Consider the following 27,937-nt stretch of genomic DNA (forward strand, 5'->3'; position numbering starts at 1 on the left):
AGCGTGCAAGCCGGTGGTGTGGTCCCTACAGGTCAGCCTTTCCCGGCACAGAGCAGAGCCTGGAAGGGAAGAAAGGGGACAGAGAGGACACCCAGCACAAGCGCCTCCCAGAGTGACCGATATGGGCCAGGGGGTAGGAGAATCCCATTCCTAGTGAGCCTACAATGCACGCCAGCAAAGTTTAAATTCCTGGGGTGTCTCTGGGTATTCCCGGCCAGTCAGTACTCCAGACAGCTACGCAGTCCTCACCACTCTGTCCTGGCCCCCCCACCCCCGGCGGAATCCCTCCCAGCTCTGTGAAGAGCTCGCTGCCCACGCTAGAACCCGGGATGGGACCTTGACGATCCATTACAATGACTCCCGTTTGGATAAGGAGCTGCACGGGCCAGCCCGGTGGTCGCCTCCAGAGGCCGCGGTTCCGCCGCCATCTGGACCGTCCCGCCAGCGGGTCTGTCTGTGCGCCCGAGAATGTATCGGCCACTTGAATCTGTTATAAATGACCAGTCTGGAAATAAATATCGTATCTGGGCCCCCAGTAAATAACAGATGCGTGAGTGCAGAGTGAGATAAATGCGCTTTGGATGCAAACCTCTTTCCCATGGCTCACGGCCGAATGCAGGCAGGCCCGCGGCTGCTGCGTGGCAGGCGGGCCGCGTGCTGGGTAGGTAGGACCTGCACTGAACTCCGAGTCCGTTTAAGGTTAGGAAGTGTCCCCTGCCCGCTCCTGGCAGGTCCCTGGAGGAGCCCCGATGGAGCAGCTCATTTCCTCGTGTCCACACCGCTGGGGAGTCTCGCTCGTGATGACGGTGCTTCCTCTGTGGGGACTTCCTGGAGGCCAGACAGGGTCGGTTTGCTCAGCTGCAGCACGGGAGCAGGCCCATGACCTGAGCCCACTGGGCATTTGTCAAGGCGGATGGCCCGGGCAGACTTATCTGGGCTGGGCACGGCCACGAGCAAGCCGTCGACCCAGCCCTGCCCGTTGGAGCACTCATTCCATGGGGGAGACAGAAAAGCATGTGGATAAACAAAGAACATTATGCCATTTGGTGATAAGGGCTCTGAAAAAGGAAAAGAAAAAGTCAATGAGAGAAAGGAGAAAGGGGCCAACTGCGTGGTCAGGGGCGTGTTCTCTGTGGAGGTGACTGACAACAGAAGCCTGGATGGAGGGAGAGAGCAAGCCCCGCGGTGACCTGGGGACAGACGTAGCCGGCACAGGGAACGGCCATTGCGAGGCCTCTAGATAGAAACCTGGTCGGTCAGTGAAGAAGGGCAGGCAGCCAGTGAGCCCCGGGAGAGGGGCAGGAAGGCTGAGAAGATAGATTGCTGAAGGGATGGAACAGGAGGAACAGTGATGGCGAGATGCCCATGCTCAGCCTCCGGGGCCAGCTCAGCCTCAGAGAACACTTCCCCGGCCTCCACGCTGAGTCAGCTCCCCGGGGGAGCTCCGCGGAGCCCCACATCTCCCCTCCTCCCAGTCTGTTCGGGCCGTAAGCTGCTCAGAAGTGGCACCCACCCCCCTCTGGTTCACTCTCGTATTTCCAGCGCCTCGTGCATAGTAGGAATGGATGACTTAACGTGCAGCGGTCCCTTTGTGCTAGGAGCTGCTCTAAGTTTTAACCTCTTATCCGGGTGCTTGCGCACAGGTGATGCCCACCCAATCCTTGCTCCCTGTCTGCTGGCTTCAGGGCCAGCCTGCATGGGTACCTCCCAGCTATAGCCGCAGCTAACATTCAGTGATACACTAAGCTCTTTATATGCACAGCCTTACTTAATCTCCGCCACGTTTCTGGGAAATGTCTAATGCTCTTCCCATTTTGCCTACGAGGAAGCCACGTCTTAGGAAGGGTAATGATTGATGGGGTGCCATCTGCAAACTTTGAACGGGAGGCCCTTCACTGAGCTTTTCGTTGTTTTCCAGGGGTACCATCGACCTCGGCACTACATTGCAACGCAAGGTAAGCACCCCCCCCCTTTCCCTCTGGAGGGCCCCGCCCTCCGCTGGGGGAGGGGAATGAGCTGCTGCTGGCAAAGAAGTGGCATGGGAGTAGGGGTCCAGCGGTCCTGAGATTGTTGCTGTGTGCGTGTGGGAAGGAAGGAGGTGACGAGTTCAGCTGCAGAGCAGAGAGACCCGAGTGAGAGGGGCGAGAGGTGTGGCCAGGGAACAGGCAGGCAGGACAGACCACCAGCGTCAGCCTCAGGCACGTGCCCCCATGGGGAAGTGGAGCTGCTGGCACCTTGCCCCCCCCCCACCACCACGGTGTGCGTCCAGGAGGCAAACAGCCAGCAGCCCTAGGAGGAAGCTGGGCAGCGTGTTAGCAGGAGGCTGAAAATGATCCTACCTCTCCGACCCTCCTGAGAGGAAACCCTGTGGGTATTTATAACGTGGACCTTGACTTATCTAGTCACAGTTTTATCTATAAGACGAAGAAAGTGAAAAATATTAGGTGCCTGTCCATTGATAGATTGGTTACCATGTCATATTTTCCTATTGTGGAAAATTATGCAGCTATGAAAAATATCATGCTTGGTAAGAATGTCGAAGGGCATGGGAAAATCCATATAGTACACATATGTAAATATACCATGCATATGCATACACATATACATATAGGCATATGCAGAGAAAAATGGCGCTCAAATTTTTATATCAGATATACATATGACTCTTACAATTTTTATAATGATGAAGGCCCAGGACATTGAAAGAGGATTTTCCAGGGAAATCGCCCTGGGTTTGCAGACCCGGTCCCCCATGCTCTGCCCGGTTTCTGGTCTCTCTGTTGGTGCCCCCCGCCCAATGCTCGACATGGGGCACCTCTTCCTTGTGCCTCAGCGTCTGGCTCCCCGCGCTCTCCGCCCTCGCTACCCACTTCCTTCCTGTCTCATCGAGGTTCTGGAGCCCAGCACTTACAAAAGCTCCCCGAAGCTATATGACTAGCCCATAACGTAGCCCAGAGAAGGTGACGGGTCAGGGGGAAGGGGCTGGTAGACGGGGTCCGAGCAGGAGTGAGCGAGGGGAGAGGAGAGCAGCTGGCAATGTCCAGTGGGTGCCGCAGACCTCGGCGGGTCGGAAGGTGGCTTTCCTCACCCATTCCCTGACCTTACACGCCGTGGGCCCCGGTCTCAGCTCCCCAGGTGTCCCGGCGGGGAGCCCCTGGCTGGCCTTGCTGTCACCCACCCGTGTGAGCCCAGACTGAGCGGCCAGAAGGGGTGGCCTCCGGGCTGCTTCCAGACACTGGCAGCCTCTGACCCTGGCGTCACCTTCTCTGCTGGCAGGTCCCATGCAGGAGACTGTGAAGGACTTTTGGAGGATGATCTGGCAGGAGAACTCGGCCAGCATCGTCATGGTCACCAACCTCGTGGAAGTGGGCAGGGTAAGCCCCTCCTGCGGCTGCCGAGAGGGTGCTGGGGCGGCACACCCGGGCACGTCTCCGTCCGAGCCTCGTGCCACGAGCCTCCCGTTCGCTGCTTCAGCCTCGCAGCCTCCCACGGGGGAGGAAGCCTCACCGCCCTTCCACGCTCGGGGACTCTCCTTTCCCTCCAGACCCCCCCATGCCTTTCGGGGACTCTCCTTTCCCTTCAGACCCCCCCATGCCTTTCGAGGACTCTCCTTTCCCTTCAGACCCCCCCCCATGCCTTTCGGGGACTCTCCTTTCCCTTCAGACCCCCCCCATGCCTTTCTCCACCCTCGCGCTCCGTTGATGACATCATCTCATATAGTTGGCGATGTAAACCACCAGACGTGAGCTCTCATCTCACCTACTTGTGTCTACAGCCATCTCGTCCTCCCCCTCTGTACCAGTTGAACTATGTTGGGCAAAGGCCATCCCAGTGCCTTGAGTCATGGACTCCACTCGAGAGTTCTCCCAAGTCCTCCCTCACCTGAGAAAGAATTCCTTTCTGATCGCTAGACGTCCGCATGCAAACATCCCGAGTTCCTTTGCCCTTACACATATAGAACAGGCGGACAAAAATGAGTCTGTTGTCCCCGCTTTTCTGCCAGACCCCAGAGAGGCACACGCAGGCTCTGTTCCTGCCCTCCGTTCCCTTCAGGTGCCTCTTCCCACCACAGGGACGTCGTCACTATCACCCACGTCCTCCGTGTGGACAAATCCGCCAGGTCTCTCTCCTCATTGTCCTCTGCCTCTCGGCAGCATTCGACCCTGTGCCCTGGCCTCTGAAACCTCCACCTTCCCCGGGGTCCAGGCTGCGGTCTCCGCTCTGCTCTGCCCCCGCCCCTCCCTTGGGGCCCTCAACCACCCTGAGGGCTTAGAAACGGGACTGCTAGGCCCAGCGTCTGGTTGCCTACGTGGTAAACTGAGGCCTGTGGGAGGACGGGCCACCGGGTTCACAGGCAGGGTGCACGCTCACTAGAATTAAGAGGGCTTTTCTACTTATGAGCCTGAAACTAGAGCGGGCAGGTAAGTTTCCATTTTGGCAAGAACCGGAAAAGTCATTAAAATAGAGTCCTGGCCGCCGAGATAATGGGAAAGGGCTGTTTGGAAGTGAGGCCCAGTCTAGTAAAGCGCGGTGGACATCTCACGTCCTCTTGGGTGTTCAGAGCCAGGAGAGACTTGATCCTTGAGCCCACCCTTGTCTGGTCCACTCCCCCACTTTGCAGATGAGGAGACTGACTCAAAGGGGTGGAGTCACTACCCTGAAGTCTCCCAGACAGAAGCCGGGCAGGGTCTCCCGCTCTTGGCTCTCCTCCTAATGCTCCTGGTGCCGCCGTGGCCAATTCCAGCCTGTTCTGTAACATACCATCCATCGGAGGCAGGTTCCCTGGATGGAGAGATCATGAATCTAATTTGGATTTGGGAAAGGATCAGGAGAGCAGTCTCCTGACGGAGCTCCTGCTGGGAGCCAGGCCCCGGGCCAGATCCTACCATATGTTCACCTCATTTCATCTCACAATCGCGCCAGACACCCTGGCTTTGCACCCTGCCTCCACCCCTTCCTGACTGCTGACCTCAGGCCATTTGCTTAGCCTCCCCCGCACTTCCACTTCCTGGCCTGTAAAACGGGGATGATCATCATCTCTATCTGGTTATAGTGATATGTGATGAAAATAATACGTGTAAAGTATTTGTGGAAGACAGTGTTAGACCTAGTGAGGATATAGCTGTCATCCTCAAGAGAAGCGGAGGCTCAGAGAGGGTTCAGCACGTTCTGGAAGCTGCGCAGCCGCTGTGCTAGAATCGTGCGATGCATCCATCTGCCCCCAAAGCCTGCTGCGTGCTGCCAGCGTTTCCCTAAGTGGGTTCCACGGGATGCTCGTCTGCAGGATGCTTAGTGAGAAGAGGGTTCCATGGTTAAATACGTTTGGGAAATGCTGTCTACTCTTTGCCCCCTTTTGGAGAATCAAAAAAACAACAACAACAACAACAACAACAAAAACATTAGCAGTAGCACATTAAACCAGCCAAGTAGTCCTGTAGCAAAACAGCCTGTTTGACTTTGTTTAATCCAGCATTTCCCAAACTCATTTGACCACAAAACCTTTTTTCCTTTGTTTTTTGTTTTCTCGTTTACCTAACACCGATTAGCACCCAGCGGAACACACTGTGGGAAATGCCACTCTAGGCCGTGCGGCGTCCCCCGGAATGGTAATGCTTTTGTTCTTTTAAGGGGAAAACCATGATCTCGTTTTTTTCCTCCTGTGGAGTGTGACTCAGAGTCAGGTGTGGGGATGGCTTGTCCGTAGAGTCCGCACGCCCTGCCCAGGGCAGAGAGCCGTGGTAGGGCATCCCCTGGAGCCCAGCAGGGTCCACCTGCCCCCCACCCACCGCCCCCGCTCACAGCCTGCTCCTCAGCCCCTGACCGCCAGCTCTCAGAAGGGATGTCCCTCTCCGGACCACTTCCGCTTTCTCCTCCTCACTGTTCCCCACCTTGTATTCTCATCTCTGCTCGGCTGATACCCCACTCAGCCCAAAGTAGAAAACTGGCCAGGGGACCTTGGACAAGCTGTTTCAACCTCCAAACGAGTAGTATTTTCATCTGCAATATGGGGGTGCCACCACCCGCCTGTCTCGCCGAGATCTATGTGATAATGGATTTGAAAAGTATAAGGGCTCTGCCAGCGAAGGTAACGACCACTGTGCCCAACGGCGCCAGGTCCTCTGGGCGTGGGCCTGGCCCTGTGCACTTGGCTGAGCCCTGGCCAGCTGAGAACCCACTGTGCCCGACGGCGCCAGGTCCTCTGGGCGTGGGCCTGGCCCTGTGCACTTGGCTGAGCCCTGGCCAGCTGAGAACCCACTGTGCCCGACGGCGCCAGGTCCTCTGGGCGTGGGCCTGGCCCTGTGCACTTGGCTGAGCCCTGGCCAGCTGAGAACCCACTGTGCCCGACGGCGCCAGGTCCTCTGGCCGTGGGCCTGGCCCTGTGCGCTTGGCTGAGCCCTGGCCAGCTGAGAACCCACTGTGCCCGACGGCTCCAGGTCCTCTGGCCGTGGGCCTGGCCCTGTGCGCTTGGCTGAGCCCTGGCCAGCTGAGAACCCCTTGGACTGAAATGCCACCAAAGTCACCCTTGGGTTTGTTCGAATGGGAAAGCCAGAGGAGGTGGCTGTTCCCACTCGGCCACCTGCTCATAGGTCCTCGTCTCTGTCCTTCCTCACAGGTGAAGTGTGTGCGATACTGGCCGGATGACACGGAGGTCTACGGGGACATTAAAGTCACCCTGATTGAAACGGAGCCCCTGGCAGAATACGTCATACGCACTTTCACAGTCCAGAAGGTAAGCGTCCCAGTGGTTGTGGGCGGCCCGTTCACTAGGTGAGCTGGCTGGTCTCTGCATTCAGGACACACAGTGAGCGAGGTCCGCTGTGCGCCCATCCTGTGCTTGGCCCCAGGGACAGACCAGCCGTTACGTTAGACGTGGCTCCTGCTCCCAATGGTCCCACCTCCAGAGAAAGGGATGAACAGGATTCACAAATAAGTGGAATAATAACATGTGGTGATAAAAGCCACAGAAGAAACAGGCCATGAGTGAAGACAGGAGGATGAGCTGGTCAGAGAGGGCTTCCTGGGGGAGGAGGCATTTAAGCAAAAAATTGGGGAGAAAATTTTTCAGCATGTTCTAGGCCTGTGCTTCTCAACTCAGTGATTTTTATCCCACGGGGAAAATGGCCATTTTTAGTTGTCAAAACAGAGGGAGGAGGGGTGCTCCTGACACCTAGCGGGTGGAGGTTACAGATGCTGATAAGCATCCTGCTGTGCACAGCACAGTCTAGCCCCAAGCAACAGAGAACTATCCCACCACACATGTCAACAGTGTCGGGTCTGGGCACTGAAAGGAGGCCAAGGTGGCAGGAGCTTGAGAGCAAGAGTGAGCTCGCAAATTATCGTTCTTATGTCTATAATTGCATTATTATCGAGCCATTGTTAGGATGGCATTACTCTTGTATGGTCATGATAGCTAACATTTGTTGTGCACTTACTAAAACCAGGCGCTTAGTTCTAACCGCTTTGCATAAATTAACCCGTTTAATCCTCTTAACAACCCCTTGAGGGAGGTCCAATTATTACTCCCACTCTATAGATGAAAAAAGTAGGCACAGAGCGTCTCAGTCAGCTGTCCAAAGTTGCCCGTCTGAAAGGGGGCTGGGCCAGGATTCACACGTGAGCCCCTGACTCGAAGCTCGTTGTCACGTCCATTCTACCCCGGTTACCATTTTCTAAAAGCAACAATATTAAGGGACCAAACGGCCACAGGCCTGAGGATGCGGAGGCACTGGGGACGTCAGTGCTTTGAGACCTGTGCTGTCAGGGTTTGACCAAGTCCTCCCTTGTTGGGACCAGAGCCAGCCCTTGCACAGTGCCCACGCTGTGTCCCCCGTTGTGGTGCTGGACACCCTGGCTGCTCCCTGCAGCGCCCCCCACTGGAAGGAGGACAGCAGGTACATGGAGGTGGTGTTAGGTCGGGTTCCCTAGAAGCAGAGCCTGAGGCCAGGATTTGGAGGCACACGGTTTATCAAGGGACCGCTCTGGAGAGGAACGTGCAAGAGGAGAGAGGAGGGGAAGTCTAGCCTTGGCCTGATCCTCAGGGGCCTCCAGAGTGGGTGCCTAGCCTTGCTCCGGCACTGAGGGGGTCACCTGCAGGGGGAGCTGGCCCCTTGTAGCTGAGGGCACTTCCCCAGCAAGGGGGCACCTGTGAATCGGTAGCAGCCAGCACTCCTGCAGCTGAGACCCAGAGCACAGCCCAGCGAAGGGGATCTGGGTGGGGCAGCCCTCATCTACCACACGTACGTTCGGTGATGGGGGGCCTGGCGGCCACCGTGGCCCCGGGTCCTTGGCGGGGGAGGCCTTCAAGAATTGCAGCCAGCTGGGCAGGCTGAGTCCTTTGTTGGATTGTCTTTGGTTTTTCTTTCAAACCATCACAAGGGAAGGTGTGACCCCCTAGGAAGACTCCTCAGGCCTCAGGACTGACTCGACTTAGCCAGGCTCTGCATGGTGGGCGCTCGGCAGATACTGCCTGAGTTACTTGCTCAAAACCCGTTCCTGAGCCGGGGACCCAGAAATAAACAGGAAGCTGTGTCTGCCCTTGAAGAGAACACAGTCCCATCGGGGAACGAGGGCCCTTGACCAGCAGTCACAGCGCAGGCGGGGAAGGCTCGCACAGGGGCCTCCCGGGCTGAGGTGACTCCGAGGATGGAGGGAAAAGCTGCGCGTATCCCTGAAGCTGCTCTCTCTCCCCACTTCAGCCCGTCTGCGGTGGCCTTTGCTCGCTCCCCACCTCCAGTCTTGCCGTCTTGGTTTGAGTTAGCAGAGCCTGGGGATGTGTGGAGTGGGAGGGGGAGTCGGAGGGGAGAGGGAGGGAGGCAGGCAGGACAAAGCAAGGCTGCTGGTCTCAGCCTGGTCCCGCCCGGAACTCTGGGACACGGACTGCACGACAGAGTTGATCCGGTCTTGAGGCCACAGGCCTTTGGCACCCATTAGACAGAGGAACCTGTCATCCTGGTTTGCCCAGGTCCCCCCTGAATTTATCAGTGAAAGTGCCACTTCCTGGGCAACCCCTCAGTCCTGAGCAGACTTAACAAAGTGAACCGGTCACTCTGAGCCTCGGCCACTGACTGTCAGCTGCCGGCCCCAGCCCGGGGGAGGTGGCTCCTTCTGGGGCTGAGAGCAGCTCTCTGAGTGAGGGGGTGATTCTGAGCTGTCTGAAGCCAAGACTCAGAGTAGCTGTGGGGGAAGGTGCCCCTGGCCCAGGACAGGGGACCTGGGTGGGCATGCACTCCCCCCGACACACGCCCCCCCCTTCGCACGGTAGCTGGCATCCTTCTCCTAAAATGCAAGTCAGATGCACTGCCCTTCTGTGCAACCATCTGTAGCTCCCCAACGCCTCTGGGAGAAGGGCCAGAGGCCTGGAACTGGGACTCCAGGCCCTCCCGAGTCTGACGCCCGCGTGGCCTCCCACCCCCGGTCCTGCTGTCCACCCTGGCCTGCCTTCCACTCCCTCTGGAGTCGCCCTGGGCTGCTCCTGGTGCTGGGCTCCTGTCACGCCAAGCCCTGTCCCCATGCTTTGCCGGCCCTGCCTCTCTGCCTAGGAGTCCCTCCATCCCTTCAACCAGGTAACACTCGGCCACTAGTGTGTGGTGATGCTTGGGAGTTCAGACAGGGGGAGCCAACAGCCAGGGTTCAGAGTATAACTTCACAACAGGCTTGTTCTGTGACCTTGGGTCTTACCGTGCTCAGCCTCAACGTCCCCATCCACAAAAAGGAGGTAACAGTGTGGAGACTGGTATGATGATTCCGTGAATTAATACATTCAAGTGTTTAGAGAGTGGCCAGCACATAGTCTGTGATTAATAAATGTTAGCCATTATTTTTAATATTGATGTTTTGAGATACAGGTCAGGTATCACCACCTCCAGGAAGCCTTCTCTGGTTTCTCTTCTCCCCAGAAGGGGTTATCTGATACTCCTTTATGTACTTTAATAGAATTATCCACTTAAGAGTCTACGTCCCCAATTAGGCCATGAGCTGAAAGAATGGACAATCGAGCATGCTTCCTATTCAGAGCTGTCTGGGCCTGCAGGAGACTGCTAAGTGACAAATGTAGGCAGGGGCACTGCACAAGCAAAGGCAGAGAGGTGTGACCTGACCCCAGCATAGTCACAGAACTGCCCCTTGGACTGGACGGTGTCTGCGTGGGGGTGGGGAGAGGGGGAGGGACACCGCTCGGAGCTCTAGGCCCCACCGCCCCCATCGGTCAAGAAGTTCTACCTTTATCTGTCTCATAGCTTGCGATTCTAAAAAAAAGAATCTGATAAAGAAGTCTGGAGATACTTTTAAAGCTGCAGAAACTATCACAGATAGGACTGGAAAACTGGAGGACCCCAGACCTTCATCACTGACAGGCCTGATCGTCCACTGAAAATGACTTGAACTTGGTGTTTAAGGTCAACATCTCTCTGAGTCTGTGCCGCTGAGTACAGCTTCCATGGAACACCTGTCAAAAGAAGGTCCCTTGGGCAAACTCGGGGTGTTACGAGGCCCCCCTGGGGATTCAGGTGTGCGTGAGCACACTAACTAAAGGCTCTGACAAGTCCTGCAGTGATGCCGTCACTCTCCGCTTCCCGAGCTCCCAGGTGCGAGGGGTCACAGAACCCTCGCAGCAGAAGCACCTGCTAACCCTTCAAGAGCCGTGTCCTCCCCGCTGGTGGGGAGGCCGGCTCCCGAGCGCAGGGAGGCCGGCTCCCGAGCGCAGGGGCCGTGTGGGGGTGGCAGCTGGAAGAACGGGCCCGCTCTCCCCTCAGAAAGGCTACCATGAGATCCGGGAGCTGCGCCTCTTCCACTTCACCAGCTGGCCCGACCACGGCGTCCCCTGCTACGCCACCGGCCTCCTGGGCTTCGTCCGCCAGGTCAAGTTCCTCAACCCCCCTGAGGCCGGGCCCATCGTGGTCCACTGCAGGTAAGTGCAGGGCCCCCACTCCCTCAGAAAGGAGCTCCCTCTGCGGCTCTGCTCGCTGGGGGGGGGAGGGGCATTCGTCTTGTCTGGGGGCCCCCGAGGCCGGGCCCATCGTGGTCCACTGCAGGTAAGTGCAGGGCCCCCCACACCCTCAGGAAGGAGCTCCCTCTGCGGCTCTGCTCGCTCGGGGAGGGGCATTCGTCTTGTCCGGGGGCCTTTGTTCTCTGCCTCAAAGTCTCCCGTGTGTCCACTGTGCTCAGTGCTGTCTGATGAGACCCACGACCTGAGGTCTAACGAGAACCAGAGGAGTGGCAGGAGCTGTCATTGTGACCTGAAATAGTAAAGCCTCTGGGGACAAGTGCTCGGCCCTGACAGCATCCGATACATGTGCCCTCTACCCACACGTGATTTCATTTACTTCTCACCCGTCCTTGAGAGGTGGGAGCCAGTATCATTCCCATTTTACGGATGAGAACACTGAGGTGCAGAGCTCGGGTCACTCAGGTGCACGGTGGCAGAGCTGGACGTCGAACGCGCTGTCCCCCCCAGATGCTCGCCCTTAACTCCTGCACGTGGCAGCGGGGTGCCTCGGGGGAGGTGGCTTCTCTTCACTTCTGTTCTCTTAATAATCAGTTGCCGGCCTACAGGGTCCGTAATAGAGAGTAGATGGACAGACAGCGTCCGGTGTCACCTTATCCGGGAGAAGAGATATTCTCAGCTCTGACCTGGAAGGTGACATTGGGAATGACAGGCCCGTCTGAATCCTCCTAAATGGAGATGAAGTGCCCTGTCGAGGGCACGAGGAATGGGAGGAGGGTGGACGTCCAACTGGAAGGCCAGCTAGCCTGTGCCACTACCTCCTCCCCTCTCCTCCCCCCTTCTTCCCACTGACTTTCCCACAGCGACCTTGGCTCCGCCCACCTTTCAGACCCTGCATGCAGGTCAGCTCATCCCTGCCCTGGCAGAGCCGCCGCCCCCCCACTGCCCCATTCTCCCTCCTCACAATCCAGAGGTGAGAATTAGAAGCCCCATTTCACAGCGGGGGCAACTGAGGATGAGGAGGTCATACTGAGGATAAGGAGGTCATACGTGTCATGCCCCCTCAGGCCGGGAAACGTGTCTCACTCATCTTCCTGTCCCCCCTCCCAGTCCCAGCGTCTGATGCCTAATAGGTGCTCAGTAAATATTTGTTGAATATACGTAGCAACCGTTTATTGAGAAATTGCTATGTAGCCAGGCACAGGGCAAAGCAATTTACACGCATTATGCTTTTTTTCAACATAATTTCCTGCAATTTACATGTATTGTGCTATCAGTGCTATGTGGTGGGTCTGTTTATTATCATCAGCCTTGTTTTAGGGATGAGGGTGTCAGAACCCAGAGCGGGTGAGAGTCATTTACCCAAGGTCACATAGCCAGTAAATGGCGCAATGACGATTTGATCCCAGGGTTCTGACCCCAAATAGCGTGAGCTTCACTGCTCTGTGATGCTGAAATACACACAGGTCGGGCCTCACGAGAACCCCACAGGGCGATGTGTGGAAGGAAACTGAGGCCCAGGGACACCAGGCAGTCTGTCCACTGGTGACAGACCCAAGATTTAAAATCGAGCCAAACTGTTGTTTTTTCCCTAAAACAGGTCAAGGATGAGACTTTGTAGAAGGCATGGATGGGGTGCCCTGAGGCCCCAGACAGCTGGGTTCCTTTGTGGGTGGGGTCTGGATTGGTGGGGGAACAGTGCTCTAGGGCAAATGCAAGTCAGACTTCATTCAAACCAAGAAGCGTTGCCGTACATGAAGACTGTTGCCCACGGGGTGCTTTGCAGAGCACTGAGGTTGGGTGCAGGGGTTGGCTTTCCAGATCATCGTCAGGGATGGTCCCCACCAGCCTGTCCTCCTCGGATTCCTGGGCAGCCAGTATCGCTTGCCTCGTGGTTTCTTCCTTCTCCCTCTTTGCATTCCTTTCCTTTGCACGATGTGAGTCAAAGACCCTCGTCCGTGAGGGGAACAAGACGAAAGGCGGTCTGGCCTTCCCTTCCAAAACTACACGCACTTAAGGCAGCGGATTGCACAGCCTCTGGCTGGCCACCATGACTACAGCCCCAAAGGCAAATAGCTCACTCCGTTTTACAAAAGAGAGGACTGAGGCTCTAAGTTTAGTCATTTGCCCAGGATCTCCTGGTAACATTGAGATTCAGACTGTTCTGTCTGACTTCTGCCCAGTACCACCTCTCTACAGGGAACCCGGGAACAGGGCTGAATGTGAGGGGCCTCCCCAGGGCTGGTCCTGCCCCAAGATCCCTAACACAGACCACTGTCTTTCCTTCCCTCCTTCCTTCTTCCCTTCCACCCTTCCTTCCTTTCATCCATCCAGTGCTGGAGCCGGGAGGACCGGCTGCTTTATCGCCATCGACACCATGCTCGACATGGCCGAGAACGAAGGGGTGGTGGACATCTTCAACTGCGTGCGTGAGCTGCGGGCCCAGAGGGTCAACCTGGTGCAGACGGAGGTGAGTCCTGGGGGACTGAGCTGGGTGGCCACCTGCAGCCCTGAGCAAGGAGAAACCTAGTACAATAGAGACACCCGTGGGCTGTGGCAATCTTGAAAGGGACCTAGGTGTGGGAGAAATGGCATTGAGTGAATACGTGGCTCGCTATGGTGAAACCATCACAGAAGCTAGGATGCCCCCCGCCAACCCTGAGGTCCCACAGTTCCAATGAGGAACGGTGGTGAGTTCCCCATCTCTAAGGGCATCCAAGCAGAGGCTGAATGACAACTTTCAGGTGCTCTTGTATAGAAGAGAGATGGGAAGGGCTGCCATGCACTGGGTGCCTCCCGTGCCCCACATGGCCTCAGTCACTGTCGGAATGGCCTACTCAGCGAGGCCCTGAGTTCTCGAGCTACGTGCAGGAATTCCACAGGAGAGAACACAGCCCCTGCCCAGAAGGGAGAAGGGGACCTTCAGGCACCCTCTGTCCAGTTAGAGAGTCGGAGACCCGGGGGCACTGGGAGGGGCTCACTGTCACTGTTGAACACCTGCTAACGGCCTGGCCTCATGCTGGGTCCTTGGCATTCAGGGGATTGTTTCCAGTCCTCACAACCCTGTGGGGGAGGTCCTGCTAGTTCCCCCACTTACAGATGGAGAAACTGAGCGACTGTGTCCCAGAGCCTCCATAGCCAGAGTGGTAGGACTTGGGTCCGTGTGACCTCCAGGGCCGTGCTCTTTCCCCTGAACCCCTCTCCCGAGGCAGCCTCTTCCGTCCCGCTCCTTGGAGCCGTGCTCTGTTATTCGGTAACGAGCCCGTGTTCTGGTTCTAGTGAAGGCACTGGGTGCCCGGCCGGTCAGAGCTGGGCACATCAAGAGCTGCTTCCATCATCATCTGCAAAGGGAAAGTGCCCACGGCTTTGGGCGTGGCCAGTCCCTGCTGGCTCTGCAGGGGTCCCCCACTTACAGGCCTGTACACACAGGGCCCCGCTGCGCGCTCTGCGCAGGCTCCCACGGGCCAGTCTTCAGGCTTCTCGGTGACGCTGCTACAGCCAAGAGGCCGCGTCCTCTGTTGCCACGTGCATGCATGCAGAGGGCGGGCTCACGCTAGATGCACTGTGTGTGGCCCTTTCTGTCTGGTGGGGGAGACATTCAAATCCGTCATTGTTATGCAGCTGGATAAGCATTTTCTATAAAGACATGAGCCTGGAAGATACAGCACCAACTTCCTCCTGGTGAGTTTAGAGAAGACTTTTCAGAGGAACTGAGGCATTGAAGGCATAGAAGGGGTGGGAGTGTCCCGGAGAAGAGAACAGCGAGGTGCCAAGAGCTGAGATGGCGGATGGGGTGTCACCTGTTTTAGGAGCAGCCCGAGACAAGCAGTTGAGAGCAAGTGGGCCGTTTGGGGGAGGGCCCAAGACACACTGGCTGGTGAGAGAGAAGTCAAGCTTTCCAGCGCTGAGAAAGTACCTCACAAACTGGGTGGCACTGTGGACACTGGGGACCCAGTCCTGGGGAGCTCTGAGATGGTGTGGAACGTGCTCTTCCAAGTGTCCCCCAAAGAGAGAGGAGACTTAGATGTTTGTCCCCCGACTCTACCTAGCATTGCTTGAGGGCTTCCTCCTGGGGCGTTACCTCCGGACCCTGCAGGCTCACCCTACACGTAGCCCAGGTGTGCCCCTGGGGCTGGGAAAAAGCCCTCGGAGGCGTGAATCCCAGGTATCTGCCATAAGCAGCGTTCAGCAGGTCAGAGTGACAGGTAGGGGACATGGGCAGGACACAAGGAGCAGCTCTGCAGCACGTCCACAAGTTTCTGATTTTTACCAGTGACTGTGCTGCTCACTCTTACGCAAAGGACAGAACTCACCATAGCTCAGACAGTCACCGAAAAACACGGGAACTTGGTTCTTCAGGTCATAAGATAGAAAGCGGTGGTTCTGCAATATTAATCATGCCCATCTGTCACAGCCACGGGATTAAACGTGGACACCAATGTCCCAGGCCGCTCTGCTCAGCCGGTACCCTGTCCCCTCTGCCCTTGGCGTTGCAGGAACAGTACGTGTTCGTGCACGACGCCATCCTGGAGGCGTGCCTCTGCGGCAACACCGCCATCCCCGTGTGCGAGTTCCGCTCCCTGTACTACAACATCAGCAGGCTGGACCCCCAGACCAACTCCAGCCAGATCAAGGACGAGTTTCAGGTAAGAGCGCCGCCCAGGCTCCGCGGCACGGACACGCGTGTGGGCTTGCCCTGGTGAGCACCGACAGGTCTCCGTGCTTCCAGCGCCGCGAGCTGCAGACACTGCAGAGTTCCAGAACATAAAATGCACGGACACGAGCCACCAGGGACCCGTCACTCAGTGATGCTGACACCTGTTTCAACTAGGATTATGTTGTTGACGAACGGAGGGCGTGCTTAGTTCCGGGCCAGGCGGTGGGTGGAGACAAGCGGACGCGCATGCGCATTGCCTGCTCCTCTGTCCCTGACGGGACTCGGGTTGACGCAGTACTTCTGGACAGTTGGAGTGTGTCCTCCTCTCTGCTCACAGTGAGGTCTGGACACCTGCAGCAAAGGCTTCCCCTGGGAGCTTTAGGAATCTCGGGCCCCTACCCGCACCTGCTCAGTGGGAAGGTAACAAGATGGCTGGGTGATGTCTGCGCATTAAGCTCCGAGAAGCACCACCCTGGAGTCCAGTTCAGGCACAGCCATTCGGGTCTCTGCCGCCCGTGTGGTCAGAGGCTGGCAACTTTGTCTGGAGGCTTGGATGCGAATCACTGAGCAAGGCAAAGCCAGAGCACAGCCCACTGTCCCAGGGTCAGTGCCTAGGTCATAGCGGGCAGCAGGAGCTGAGAACAGGCAGGCGGAAGCTCCAGGACTTGGGAAAATACTGGGCCCATGGCTCACTGGCAGAGGCCCTGGTCAGTGCGCCTGCAGACAGGTAGACTTGATTGATTCGGGGCAGAGACCGATGTGGAAATGAGGGGAAGGTGTATCACTTGGACCCTGGTGGTTGCACATAGCATCTACAGGGGGTCCTCGGGTTACAGCACAGTTCCATTCCTACGATAGTCACTTACCTATCCCAACGCAGTTGTAAAATCATAATCTAGAACATAAACACACACTTAAGCCACAGAAAAAGGAAAAAGGACATAAATATACTGTACTGTACTGTAGTAAGAGAAAAAAATGACAAAAGATGAGTGTAAAAAAAAATTCCTTACCTTTATTCCTGTGGTTGGCTTGCACACTGGAAGGGGCATTGCAAGGTGGGAGAGAGGGACCTATTGGGAGGAGGAAGCTAGAGAGGCAGGAGAACCTGCAGAATGTTCTGGAGACACTGGGTCAGGTGAGTCAGGATTGCCTCGGGAACATGCAGGAGACGCTGGGGATGATCCTACCTGCACTACAGGTGTTTCATCTCGAGAAGCAGCTGACGTGGAGGGTACAGGATCTGTTGTAGGCCTCTCTGCCTTCTTAAAGAATTGTTTCAGGCTAGTCGGGAACTAGATCGCCCACAGAGTCTGTAAGTGTGACGCTAATGGCGTAAGCCAAAACACTCACTTCTCAATTTAAGTTTTTATGGGAGTGAGCATCATAAACTCAAAATGTCGTATGTCGAGACTATCATAACTCGAAGACCCCCTGTAGGGTATTGGCCCGGGCAGCTCAGCGCTGGCCCAAGATTTGTAAGAGTTAATCTGCAGAGCACAAGCCCTAAAATTTCCCAGAAACCCTCGGGCGTGTCCCCTTAGGGTCTCCCACCCATGCTGAGCAGCTCACCCAAGCATCTTGCCATTCTCAGCTTCCTCTCTGAGAGGCATGCTGGTTTCCCTCATTCAATGACACTAAGTGATGTTTAGCACTCCTTAGGGATTCCCTACCTCTGCCCCTACCTGGCAGCCTCCTGGCTGGCCTGCCCTCTAATGCCACACTGGCTGAGATGAGCAGCTTACCAGATGGTTGGCAGGTGCTGGGAGCCTGCGCCTGGGCCTGCGTGGGCGCGTGCTGCCCCTGCAGCCTTGGCAGGGTGTTGTCACAGAGCCCCTGGAGGAGGCTGTCAGCTCACAGGGCCTGGAGAGGCCAGCAGACGACAGAACACCGCCACAGAAGAGGAACAGACCTGACCTGGGGAGGGCACTGGAGGACCAAGCTTGGGGTGTAGAAATGTGGGGTAGGTTAGGCTGAGTTTGAACATCACTGTCTCTCTGTGCCGGGCAAGCACCTGAGCTGTCTCTCCATCCGCATACCCACAGACCCTCAACATCGTGACGCCCCACGTCCGGCCCGAGGACTGCAGCATCGGGCTGCTGCCTCGGAACCACGATAAGAATCGGAGCATGGACGTCCTGCCCTTGGACCGCTGCCTGCCCTTCCTCATCTCGGTGGATGGAGAATCCAGCAACTACATCAATGCGGCGCTGATGGACGTAAGTGGAGCCCTGCCGGGCGTTCTCTCCTGGCTATTGATTTAGCTTTTCTCTCCTGGCTATTGATCTGGCTGGCCCCAGGGACCTTTGCGCCCCCTGAACGCTCTTGTCCAAACTTATATATAAGCTGTGTTCTTCTTCCCCCATAAAGAGTCTGGAAAGACTGACCGAAAGCTCTAAGTGGCCCCCACAGCACCCCGGCCTCCTCAGTCCCCTCCTGCTGCCAACAGAGCTGGTGCTCAGCCTCGAGTCCCGATCAGGAGACATTCTACGCGCCAGGCCTTGGTCTGTCCCCGGCGACCCAGATGGTGCAGACCCAGGTTCTGCCCTCCGGGAGCTCCCAGGAAGGTTCCCAGAGAACTCCTGTGCGGAGGCCAGAACAGGAAGGGCACCTGGTGGGAGGCAGCCAGGGAGCATGGAGGGGGCGTGACCATGCGGGAGGGATGCTGTGTCCTGCTTTCACAGCCTCGGGTGCCCAGGAAGGCTGCTCCACCCCGACCTGGTTTGGGATTAGGGGATTATCGCCCCCTCCCCACCTTGTCTGAGGCCACGCCCATCCAGCCCATGTGAGCCTCCCTTAACAGGCAGGAACGTGCGGTACTCTCTCCCGGGGTCAAGACCAACTACTCTGACCCCTCAGCCTCCCGAGTCTTTCTAAAGGTCCTAGGTGTTGGAGGCAGGGAGGTTGATGCCTGTCTCAGCTCTGTAGGGACCTGCCCTGGCCTCCGCCCAGCGAGTGCCCAAGTCCTCCTTGGAAACCCTGGATCCAGAAGTAGGGAGTCTAGTCAGATCAAATAGCTGGACGTGGAGGGAAGACCTCTGGCTTTAGCTTAAAGTGTTCCAAGGTCCAAGTGCATAGATATGCACGTGTGCATGTGTGTGCGTGTGGTAAAAGATGGCACCAGGGGTGTGCTCACACTTCCAGAGTCCTCCTTGCTTTGTCTTCCACTTGTCACAACTCCCTCTCCATACCTTCCTCCGCAAAGCAAGGATCAAACATGCTCCCGGCCCCACGTTAGTAGGTTAGATGCTGCCCGAAGTCACATGCCTTCCGCCGAGCTCTGATGCCAACAGTGTTCTCTTCGTCCACAGGGCATCTCTTCTGTGAGCCAACACTGGGGCCTTTCCCTTTCTTACAAAGAGAAAGAAAGAAAGAAAGTCCTTATCTGTATTCCAGCTCAGTCTGTGCATTATCTGGTAACCATAGCAGCTTGGCTCCCAGCAGAAAAATATGAAGTCCTCTGGGTTAATTTTTAATGTTTCCCTGGTAAAGGATGATGTTATCCATGAAATGGATTGCTGGCTGATTCCTGAAACCCGGCAGGAGCACGGATCTCGAACATATTTTCAGATAAGGCTTTGTCAGGCGCACTGGCCTAATAGAGCATTTATCACGGAAACGGGGAGAAAACGAGCATTCGCTGAGGGCTGGGCGCCATGTCGGGCCCTGGACTTGCACTGCCTTGTTCCGCATCTGCCTGTTACTATCCCCATTTTCCAGATAACTACGGAGCACCAGGGTATTTCCATGACTATCTCCAGGTCGACTGGCTGAGAAACAATGGCGTCAAGGGTCTGAACCCCAAGTCTTTTGGCTCTGAAAGCCCAGATTCGTTTCCCTAGCTGGAAATAGCCCAGGGACCTGCTGTCAGCAGCTAGGGTTTGGCTCTGGGGGGAAAACTATTTTGTCCTCCCAGATGTTCTGCCGACCATTGCACGAGCCAGGAAAAGACCCTTAGAAGACAGGACCCCCCCCCCCAAGGACATACGTGGCATCCGTAATTACAGGGCATTTGGAGGGGAGGCCACGAGTGCAGAGAGCTCCCAGAATGGACAGGTATTCTGGGTAATCTCTCCGGCAGGGTCTTTTCCAGGGTCGATGCGTGGTCTGGACAGGGGCTCCTCTTCCCGTGGTCCTGCTGACGTGTGACTGCACCGAGAACAGCTGGGCCTCCCCCAGGCACCCTCTCCCGATGCACGCACGGCTCGCTCTCAGCTCTCACAAACCCCAAGTGAAGCGGAGAAGCTCCCCAGTCTTTCCAAACCCCTCTTCCTCGGGGACCAGGATAAACGGCCCCGTCGAAGCTTCAGATAGCATAGTCCAGACTCACCTCGGCCAGATTCTCTGAGCCTCAGTTTCCCCATCTGAATATGGGACTGGACTTGTTTGCTTGCTAGACGGGCACTGGGCATCTAGTGTGTCAGCCACAGTGCCCGCGCCCAGGAGGAAGAGCCAGCCAGGGCAGGGGTGTGTCCAGTGGGCTCACAGCTTGGTTCGGGCTGGCTGGTCTTTTCGCAGGCAAATCTCACTCCATCTGTGGGACGTCATCCTTTTGATTCCATTTTCCAGATGAAGAACCTGAGATTTGGAGGGATCTAATAATTTGCCAGCACTTAGCACACACAAACAAAAATGTCACTTTGCAAATGAATGGATGAATGAAGGCATGCCTCACTGGGTGACTTGGAATGTACAAGTGGCAGAGCTGGAGCTAAAGCCAGGGCTGCCTGACGCTGAAGCCAGCCTTCGGGCAGGAGTGAGCCTCCCGCACTGTCAGCCCCTGCAGGAGGCTCTCCGCCCCAGGCTGAGCCGACCCCTCATGCAGCATTGTGGGTAAAGGGACACAAGCTCTCTCTTATCCCCAGAGGAACCTGGGCCAGCCCAGCAGCAAATCTGCATCGCCAATCTTCCATTTCATATTGTAATCTTCCATTTCATATTGTAATGATGATGATTTGCTGAGCTCCAAGACGCAAATAATTTGTTTGGATGATCCCATCCGAGTGACACTTTCCTAATGAAATGTCTCTGTTTGGAGGAGGATGAGTTTGTTATGAAACGGTCCCCCTTGCTGCCAGGGCCCCTGGAGATAACACAACATCCAGGTGTTTTGTGTAATCTGTTTGGCGGGCTGGGGGGGGGGGCGGCTTCCGACAGCCGTGGGGGCCTCCTGGGCATCGGAACGTCGCTGACGGACATGTGTCTTACGCAGCCCGTGTCATTCCTTTGTCAGAGCCACAAGCAGCCCGCTGCCTTCGTGGTCACGCAGCACCCTCTCCCCAACACCGCGGCAGACTTCTGGAGACTGGTGTTCGATTATAACTGCTCCTCGGTGGTGATGCTGAATGAGCTGGACACGGCCCAGGTAGGAAGGCGTGGCCGTGCCTGGGAATGGGGGGGGACGCAAGAACTGGCAGAGAGCTCCCTCTGTCCAGCCGCGCTGCCCCCTGGTGGGCGCTGAGGCTGAGCCCAGCAAGCCCATTCCGCTTCCGGCAAAGGCAGGTGTCTCCAGGCAGGCCCCGCCACCTCAACGCCCTCCATGCCCCAGCAGTGGCTGCCCCTTGCTTGGGGCTCTGTCTGCACCCCACCTCCCAGCTGCAGACTCTGTGCCCCCTTCCCCAGGCACAGGTCAGGGCCTTGTTCCACATCACGCGGAGCTCACCGAGCCCTGAGCGTCTTGACCCCCATGGAATACCCCGATGCCCGGCCGACCCACCCACCCTGCTCCCTGCACATGCAGAGCCTGGGCCTTCAACCTGGGACCCTGTGCCCACTGACCACCAAACTGGGCCCAGCTTCGGTGCAGGGGACCTTCGTGTCCAACAGGCTTCATGCCTCAGCCCCCGAGTCCGACAGCTCCCAGCACCGTGTGCCTCCAGCACATGCCTGTCCTCAGGACACAGGACCCGTGTCCCGGACAGCGGCTGGAACCCACCTTCCTGTGCCGGGGCAGCTGTTCCTGGGTGGAGGAGGGGCGAGTATCCTCTTGGGTTTTTGAAAACCAGGCCTTTCTCTGCCTCAAAGGAAGCCCAGAGTCGCGGCGCCGTTCCGCGTGCGCCCCGGCCTGTGTGTGAATAAAGCAAAACGTCTCCATCCGCGCTGCAGCCCCGGCCCTCCGGGAGCTCCCAGCCCGGCTACAGAGACAGATGAGCACGCCGTCCCCACCGCGTGTGACAGCGCCGTAATAGAGGTCAGCCGCAGAATGCTGTGCTGGCGGGAACAGGGAGCAATTAATTCTGCCCACAGGGCGAGGGAAGCTTCAAACAGAAGGTGACTTTGGCCTTGAAGAAGGCAGCAGAGATGGGGCGCGTGGGGGTGGAGTGGCCGGGGAAGGACGCGGCAGGCAGAGGGAGCAGCAGGGGCCCGGACAGGCCTGTCCGCCAGACAGCGCCGGTGCGAGGTGGCCGGGGCGGTGTCAGCGGGAGAGCGTGGTGACGCTAGACGTGCACGGGGCCCAGCCCGCAGCGGGCGGCCCAGGCCCGGTGGAGCGCGGGCCCTGACCGGCGGCACAGACTTATTCTGTCCACGGCAGAATCCTTTCTTCAAGGTTTCATGTGAGCCCCCTATTCGAAGCGGGCCTGACTGAGCCCTCCGGGGGCTGGCGTGCAGGGCAGATGGGTCAGAGCTTCACCCGCCTGGTCTTTTGGCTCCACCAGGTGCCCCTCAGAGAGTCACCACCTGGGTACCTTTGTGGAACCCCGGGGGCTCCACGGGGCCCAGTTTGACAATGCTTACTGTGCAGGGAGGAGAGGGATTGAAGCGGTTGCACACTTGTGTGACAGATCCTGCTAGAAGGCCGGGGCTGGGGGCCCGTGACGAGGACAGGCGGGGCGAAGACCTGGGATTGGGGAGTGGGGTGCTGCGGATGTGCAGAAAAGGGGTGAGCTGTCAACACTGCCAGCTGAGGTCCCCAGGTTCAGGGACCAGTGGGATGTGGGAGGGGAGTGGGAAGAAGTCGTGGGTGGTGGCAGGGGTTCCGGTGTGGGAAGTCGGGGGCGTGTGGGGAGGCAGGACAGGTGAGGGCGGGCGGGGAGGCCAGGAGAGGCGCGGGTTACAGAAGGTGAAGCTGAGTGCGACCTGGGCGTGCGCATGAGGGACGTTCCGGACAGGGTCCGCGCGCCCGTGCAGCCCTGCGTGTGGCGTGTCAGCGCCTGTCAGGCCCGCTGTCTGCCAGGACCCGTTCTGGGGGCTGGCATGCACCAGCAAATGAGACAGAGAAAGCAAAACAGAAAACTCCCAGCTCTCCTGCAACTTCGTTCTAGAGCGGGGAGATGATCAACAACACTCTGCAGCATCCTCAGTTACACGTTGGACGGTGACAGGCACACGGGAAAGAAAAGGGGGCGCAGGGTCGTGAAGGTCGCAAGGCTGGCTCGGGGCACGCCTGCAGCTGCGTTAGGGTGGTCCAGACAGGCCCTGCCAAGACGGTCACCTGGGCGCAGGTTTGGGGGGGAAGAAGCCACGAGAACATCTCAGGAGAGGGCACCCCAGGCTGCGGAGGGGGCCCACACCAAGGCCTGGCGGTGGGCACGGCCTGGCCCGTTTGAGGAACAGCTTGGAGCAGCCACTGAGACAGGAGCAGAGAGAGGGCAGGGACGGCAGCAGAAGGTGACAGACACAGAAGAACCAGGTCATGGAGGGCCGGGGCAGGGGTGGGGGGTGTGAGCAGGATCTTAGAAAGAACTTCGGGTTTTACCTGAAGAGAAGTGACTTGAAGAAGTCATTCAACCTTTTTTTTTTTTTTCAAAAACACCACTAGACTGGGTGAGGGGCGGGGAGGGTGGAAGCAGAGAGAACAGAGAGGGAGCTTCGGCAATAATCCGGGTGACAGAAGCGGATCTGGATATGTCAGGTAGACCCAGCTAAACATCCTGACTGGTTGAACATGGAAAGCGAGAGAGAAAAAAAGTGACTCCAAGGCTTGGGCCAAACAACAGACAGCTGGAACCTGAGATAACCATGCAATTAAACAGATTTCCATAAAACAAAGACCCTCGCAGACTTCCAGAGTCAGAAAGCATCACCGCCCTGCTTGCCGGAGACAGTCGGTGAGCGCAGAAACCCTGTGTGCTGTTCCCGTTTTCCAACACCCCCCGTCTGCAGAACCAGAGCTCAGGCACAGAGGGACTTTCCGTGAGCCTCACTTTGGGACACGTAAGAAGCAGAGGCCACAGTCATTGGCTCCAGCTCTGCCTTTCAGGGTGGGTCCTGGGTGAATACAGATCTTTCAGCCCCAGATATTGGTGCAGTCTTTGAGAATCGATTCTCTGAATGCGGAAACCGCCGGCTCAGACAGTCCCCGAGGTTGGCAGCCATACGCAGCTGGCAAGCCTCCCCTGGAAATCGGCAATGACTAGAGCACTCACTGATACAGACGCCATCGCCACAACAGCTGGGCACCTTGTGAGAATAAAACAGTGACAGCATACGCATGGGAAAAGCCGCCCTCAGCACCTGGGAGCGGGGGGGGGGGGGTTTGCTCTCTGAAGTGGCATCAGCCACGTCGGACGGCCAGGGCGCCCGTGCCAGCGCAGCCCATAGCTCCAGCCGGTGCAGCAACAGGGACAGGCCCGCCCCAGGTCCCAAGCTCATTAGCGTGCTCCCAAGAGGACCGATGCCACGTCCTGTGGTTTGACTGGGGGGCCATACGGGCGTGTGCCAGTGGTATGGCTGGGCTGCCTGTAAGTTGCAGCAAGTAAGGTTGAGAGCAGAGGAGAGAGCTCAGTGCTTTACCTTCTCGCTCTGCCGGCCAGGTGCCCCGGCCTCTGACCAGATCCTACACCGTGTCCTCCGACCGGCCACCCCCAGCACCGGTGCTCTTCCGTTCTCCCAGGAGCTCAAGATCAAGACTCTCAGAGCAGCTACATCCTACCTGAGAGACCTTCGAGCTCTGTGGGACTCCCAAGGCCTGCAGCCAAGATTAGAGGGGGCAAAACCCTAGAGCCACAACAGGCGGCAGGTCACCCCGTGGTGTCTGATGGCTACACCAGAAAGAACCTTTGCAGTCACACCCAGTAGCAGTGACAGGACCTTGTCCATCTTTATGGGTTCTATGGTTAGACCAGAGTCCAGGGGGTGTAGCCCAGTGGTTTTCAACCACCAGTCTGTGGACTGGTGCCCGTCCGCAAAAGAGTTAACCACGCGGATGTTGTGTGACGATAACTGGCAGACCCGTGGTTAAAAACCACCCATGCAGACAACAGAAGGAAGCCCTCTTTGCGGTCATGCCACAGCCATCATATTGTTTAGAAAGCTCAGGAGACCCTCTATGCCAGCTATGAGGTGGGAGAATCATGCCTCTCCCCAAAGACGTCCACCTCCTAATCCCTAAAACTATGAACGTGTTCTCTTACTTGGTAGAAGGGGCTTTGCACCTGTGATCAAGTTAAGCGTCTTAAAATGTGTGGATTGTCCTGGGCTCTCCAGGTGGGCCCAACCTTACAGAGGAAGTGAGGGGGATCTCACAGCAGAAGGCCATGTGACAGACGCACCAACTAGAGTGCTCTCCAGGCACCATGCCATCGCCCACCATTGTGAAAGCCTTGAATCCCCAAACTGTACTTGCCAATTAATAATTAAGTGTTCCTGTATTTTTTTTTTTTTTTTTTTGGCACAAACAAAACTACCCCCATGAATCTCTGATCTGCAGGCTGTATGCAGAGCTAATAAATACAGTGAGATACTCTAATTCTAGCCCAAGGACAGAGACTCAGCATCCTCCCGTCCAGGAAAACAGCATGATCCCCTTCTAAAGACTCCGGAGACAGCCCACTGGCTTCTCCTGCCAACGCTATGGACCCCACTTTGGAAACCATGGGTCTGACCCAGGACCAGGTCCCCTGGTTGTAGAGGTGAGGAGGCCGAGGTCCAAGCAGGGGGAGAGATCTGTCCAAAGGCCTACAGGCCATCGCTGACTCAGGCCCGGGGCCTCCCTCCCTCCAGGTCGAGCGGGGGCTTCTGCTGCCACTTAAACAACAGGAACGCCAGGGTCTGGTGCCCAGGAAGCACTGATTTGGGGTACCTGGATGTATGGCGCAGGAGGGACAGTCCCTTGGTTTAACCGCTGCGTCGCCCAGTGCTGAGGCTCCCGCTGTGGGAAGTGGACGAGTCCAGGGGATGCAAAGCCAGGTGGAAAGATGCAGTCCCGTGTTGCTTCTGGGAAGGGGAGAGGCAAGCCCGTCGTCCTCCTGGGAGAAAAGCAGGGTGCCATGTGAGTGTCTTTCCCTGTCATTGAGCCTGCAGGGCAAGCAGCAAGCACTGGTGTTCCCATTTTTATCTCGGCTTCTGAAAACACAGCCTAGCGAGCAGGCGGGACACACAGAACACCTAGTCTGTCTCTCTAGAAGCCGCAGGTCTGACTGCACACAGGGCTGTGTTTCTATCTCTGCCCACCCTGAACGGGGGAGGTGACAGTAGAATATGAAGTCTAGAGTCAAGAGATATGAGATCAGCCTGCCCAGGCGGTGGCACAGTGGATAGAGCGTCGGACTGGGACATGGAGGACCCAGGTTCGAGACCCCGAGGTCGCCAGCTTGAGTGCGGGCTCATCTGGTTTGAGCAAAGTTCACCAGCTTGGACCAAGGGTCACTGGCTCGAGCAAGGGGTTACTCGGTCTGCTGAAGGCCCGCGGTCAAGGCACATATGAGAAAGCAATCAATGAACTAAGGTATCGCAATGAAGAATTGATGCTCCGTTCCTGTCTGTCTGTCCCGATCTCTGTCTTTGTCACAAAAAAAAAAAAAAAGAGAGAGAGAGAGAGAGATGAGTTCAAGTCCTAGCCTTGCCCCATACTTGCTCTGTTGCCTTCAGCCCGTTTCTTAGGACCCTGCTGCTGGCCCAACCGCCGCCCCTCTCTCTCCGCTTCTCCTCCCACTCCTGCCTTCTTAGGTCATTCACCTCCTCCCCCAAACTGTTCCTTTCTGAAGTCGCATGATTCAGCTGTCTTTCACACCTGTTTCTAAAACCTGCCCTGAGCCGCTGCACCCACCCCACCTTCCCCGGACACACGCCCGACGCAGCTGGTGTCAGTCGGTGTCCACCCCGCCTGGGACTGACGGAGGACAGGTGTGCGAACCGCTCTGACCCTGGCCCGTGTGCCCCCCCCCCTCTCTCTGTCCCCCACTTTGTGCCCACCGCCTCGCCCACCATCTGTCTTCCTTAACTGGCCACAGTACTGAAGCCAATTAAGCGCTTTGGGCTCTTGATCAACTCTATTTGAAGGAATTTTATGATCACTGACCTGAATTTTAAAACCAATTCAGGTGGCTCTTCTCTATTTTTCTTCTAAAGAAACTGGTTCACTTCATCTTTGGGTGGCCCGGGATTGGCTCCGTCCGCCGGTCGGTCACAGGGACCTGGATAAGCAGAGTCCTTCATTTCGGAAGCTGTGGTATCTTCAAAGCACAGGAATTCTATCAAAGTATTATTTAATTAGCGAAAGGCATAACGCAGGTGCACGGCAATATACTTTAAAACTGTTGACTCCAAAAATGGGCCATATGCTACTTTTCATTCAACGCATCAGAGCACGTGTATTCCAGCGACTAACAAGCTGATGCCATCAGCAGAAAAAAAAAAAAAAATGATGTACAGCAGTGGAGCTGCCTGTGTGTGTGTGACAGTTCGTGTGTGAACGTGCTCTTTTCCCGGCCCGGACAGCGATGGAGTCCGCTCGGCTGAACCGTGGCAGCTGCCCCTGGGCTGTCCACACGGGCCTCGCGACCTCTGCCTGGTCTAACTTCCTCTGAAGGAGCAAAGGCCGCTCTGCTTTTCTAGAGGAAGCGCGGCCATCTCTAAATCCGCCGCAGTCACTTGGGGTGGCGGCCCCACCCGGGCGTGGTACCCAGCACTGCCTGTGTGTGCCCGCAGCGGGGCAGACTCCGGCAGGCCACTGCACGCCTCCCGAGACTGCTGGGTGAGAAGGGAGAGCATGCGGGTGGGAGGTGGGGAAAGGCTGTAGGTCCAGGCTAAAGGGTTTCAATCAATTCTCTGAGAGAGCCATTGTGACCATTTCCCATCATAGGAAGAAAATACCAATGTTGTAGGAAGTGTGCATGTGGCCTCAGGTCAGCTGGGACCTCGTGGTTTTAGACGGTCAAGTGGGCTTCTTTGAACCCCCTAGTTCCAGTGTCTTAAGAAACCATAAGTCCCCATCCCCAAGATTTCTATAAACTGCAGATGCTCACGTGTTCGTGGTCTGGCCCCTCAGACGACATACGTGGTCTCTGCTCCGTTTCTGTGTCACCCATGAAGCGAAGCTCAGTTTCCTGCTGGTTTCCGCAGGAAATCCATGCACGTTGTGCGTGTTGTTACAGAGTCACTGAATATGGAGGTTGGGG

At 56.9% G+C, this 27,937-nt stretch overlaps 1 protein-coding gene across 13 annotated transcripts in view; it reads left to right on the forward strand.

The window, feature by feature from the left end:
- The window catches only part of PTPRT (protein tyrosine phosphatase receptor type T), a 966,224-nt gene that overhangs the window by 928,596 nt on the left and 9,691 nt on the right, over positions 1 to 27,937 (forward strand). For 7 of the 13 annotated variants that reach the window (XM_066387766.1, XM_066387767.1, XM_066387768.1 and 4 more), the window contains 9 exons: positions 1,919 to 1,955; positions 3,277 to 3,374; positions 5,547 to 5,606; positions 6,614 to 6,730; positions 10,752 to 10,906; positions 13,277 to 13,412; positions 15,439 to 15,588; positions 17,645 to 17,818; positions 20,833 to 20,964. In XM_066387766.1, coding sequence (XP_066243863.1) covers positions 1,919 to 1,955; positions 3,277 to 3,374; positions 5,547 to 5,606; positions 6,614 to 6,730; positions 10,752 to 10,906; positions 13,277 to 13,412; positions 15,439 to 15,588; positions 17,645 to 17,818; positions 20,833 to 20,964 — 1,059 coding nt within the window. The remainder of the gene's footprint in view (positions 1 to 1,918; positions 1,956 to 3,276; positions 3,375 to 5,546; positions 5,607 to 6,613; positions 6,731 to 10,751; positions 10,907 to 13,276; positions 13,413 to 15,438; positions 15,589 to 17,644; positions 17,819 to 20,832; positions 20,965 to 27,937) is intronic. The other 6 variants (XM_066387770.1, XM_066387774.1, XM_066387775.1 and 3 more) reach the window with 1 other exon arrangement.

Source organism: Saccopteryx leptura, chromosome 5 (genome assembly GCF_036850995.1).
Source record: "Saccopteryx leptura isolate mSacLep1 chromosome 5, mSacLep1_pri_phased_curated, whole genome shotgun sequence".
NCBI lineage: Eukaryota > Metazoa > Chordata > Mammalia > Chiroptera > Emballonuridae > Saccopteryx > Saccopteryx leptura.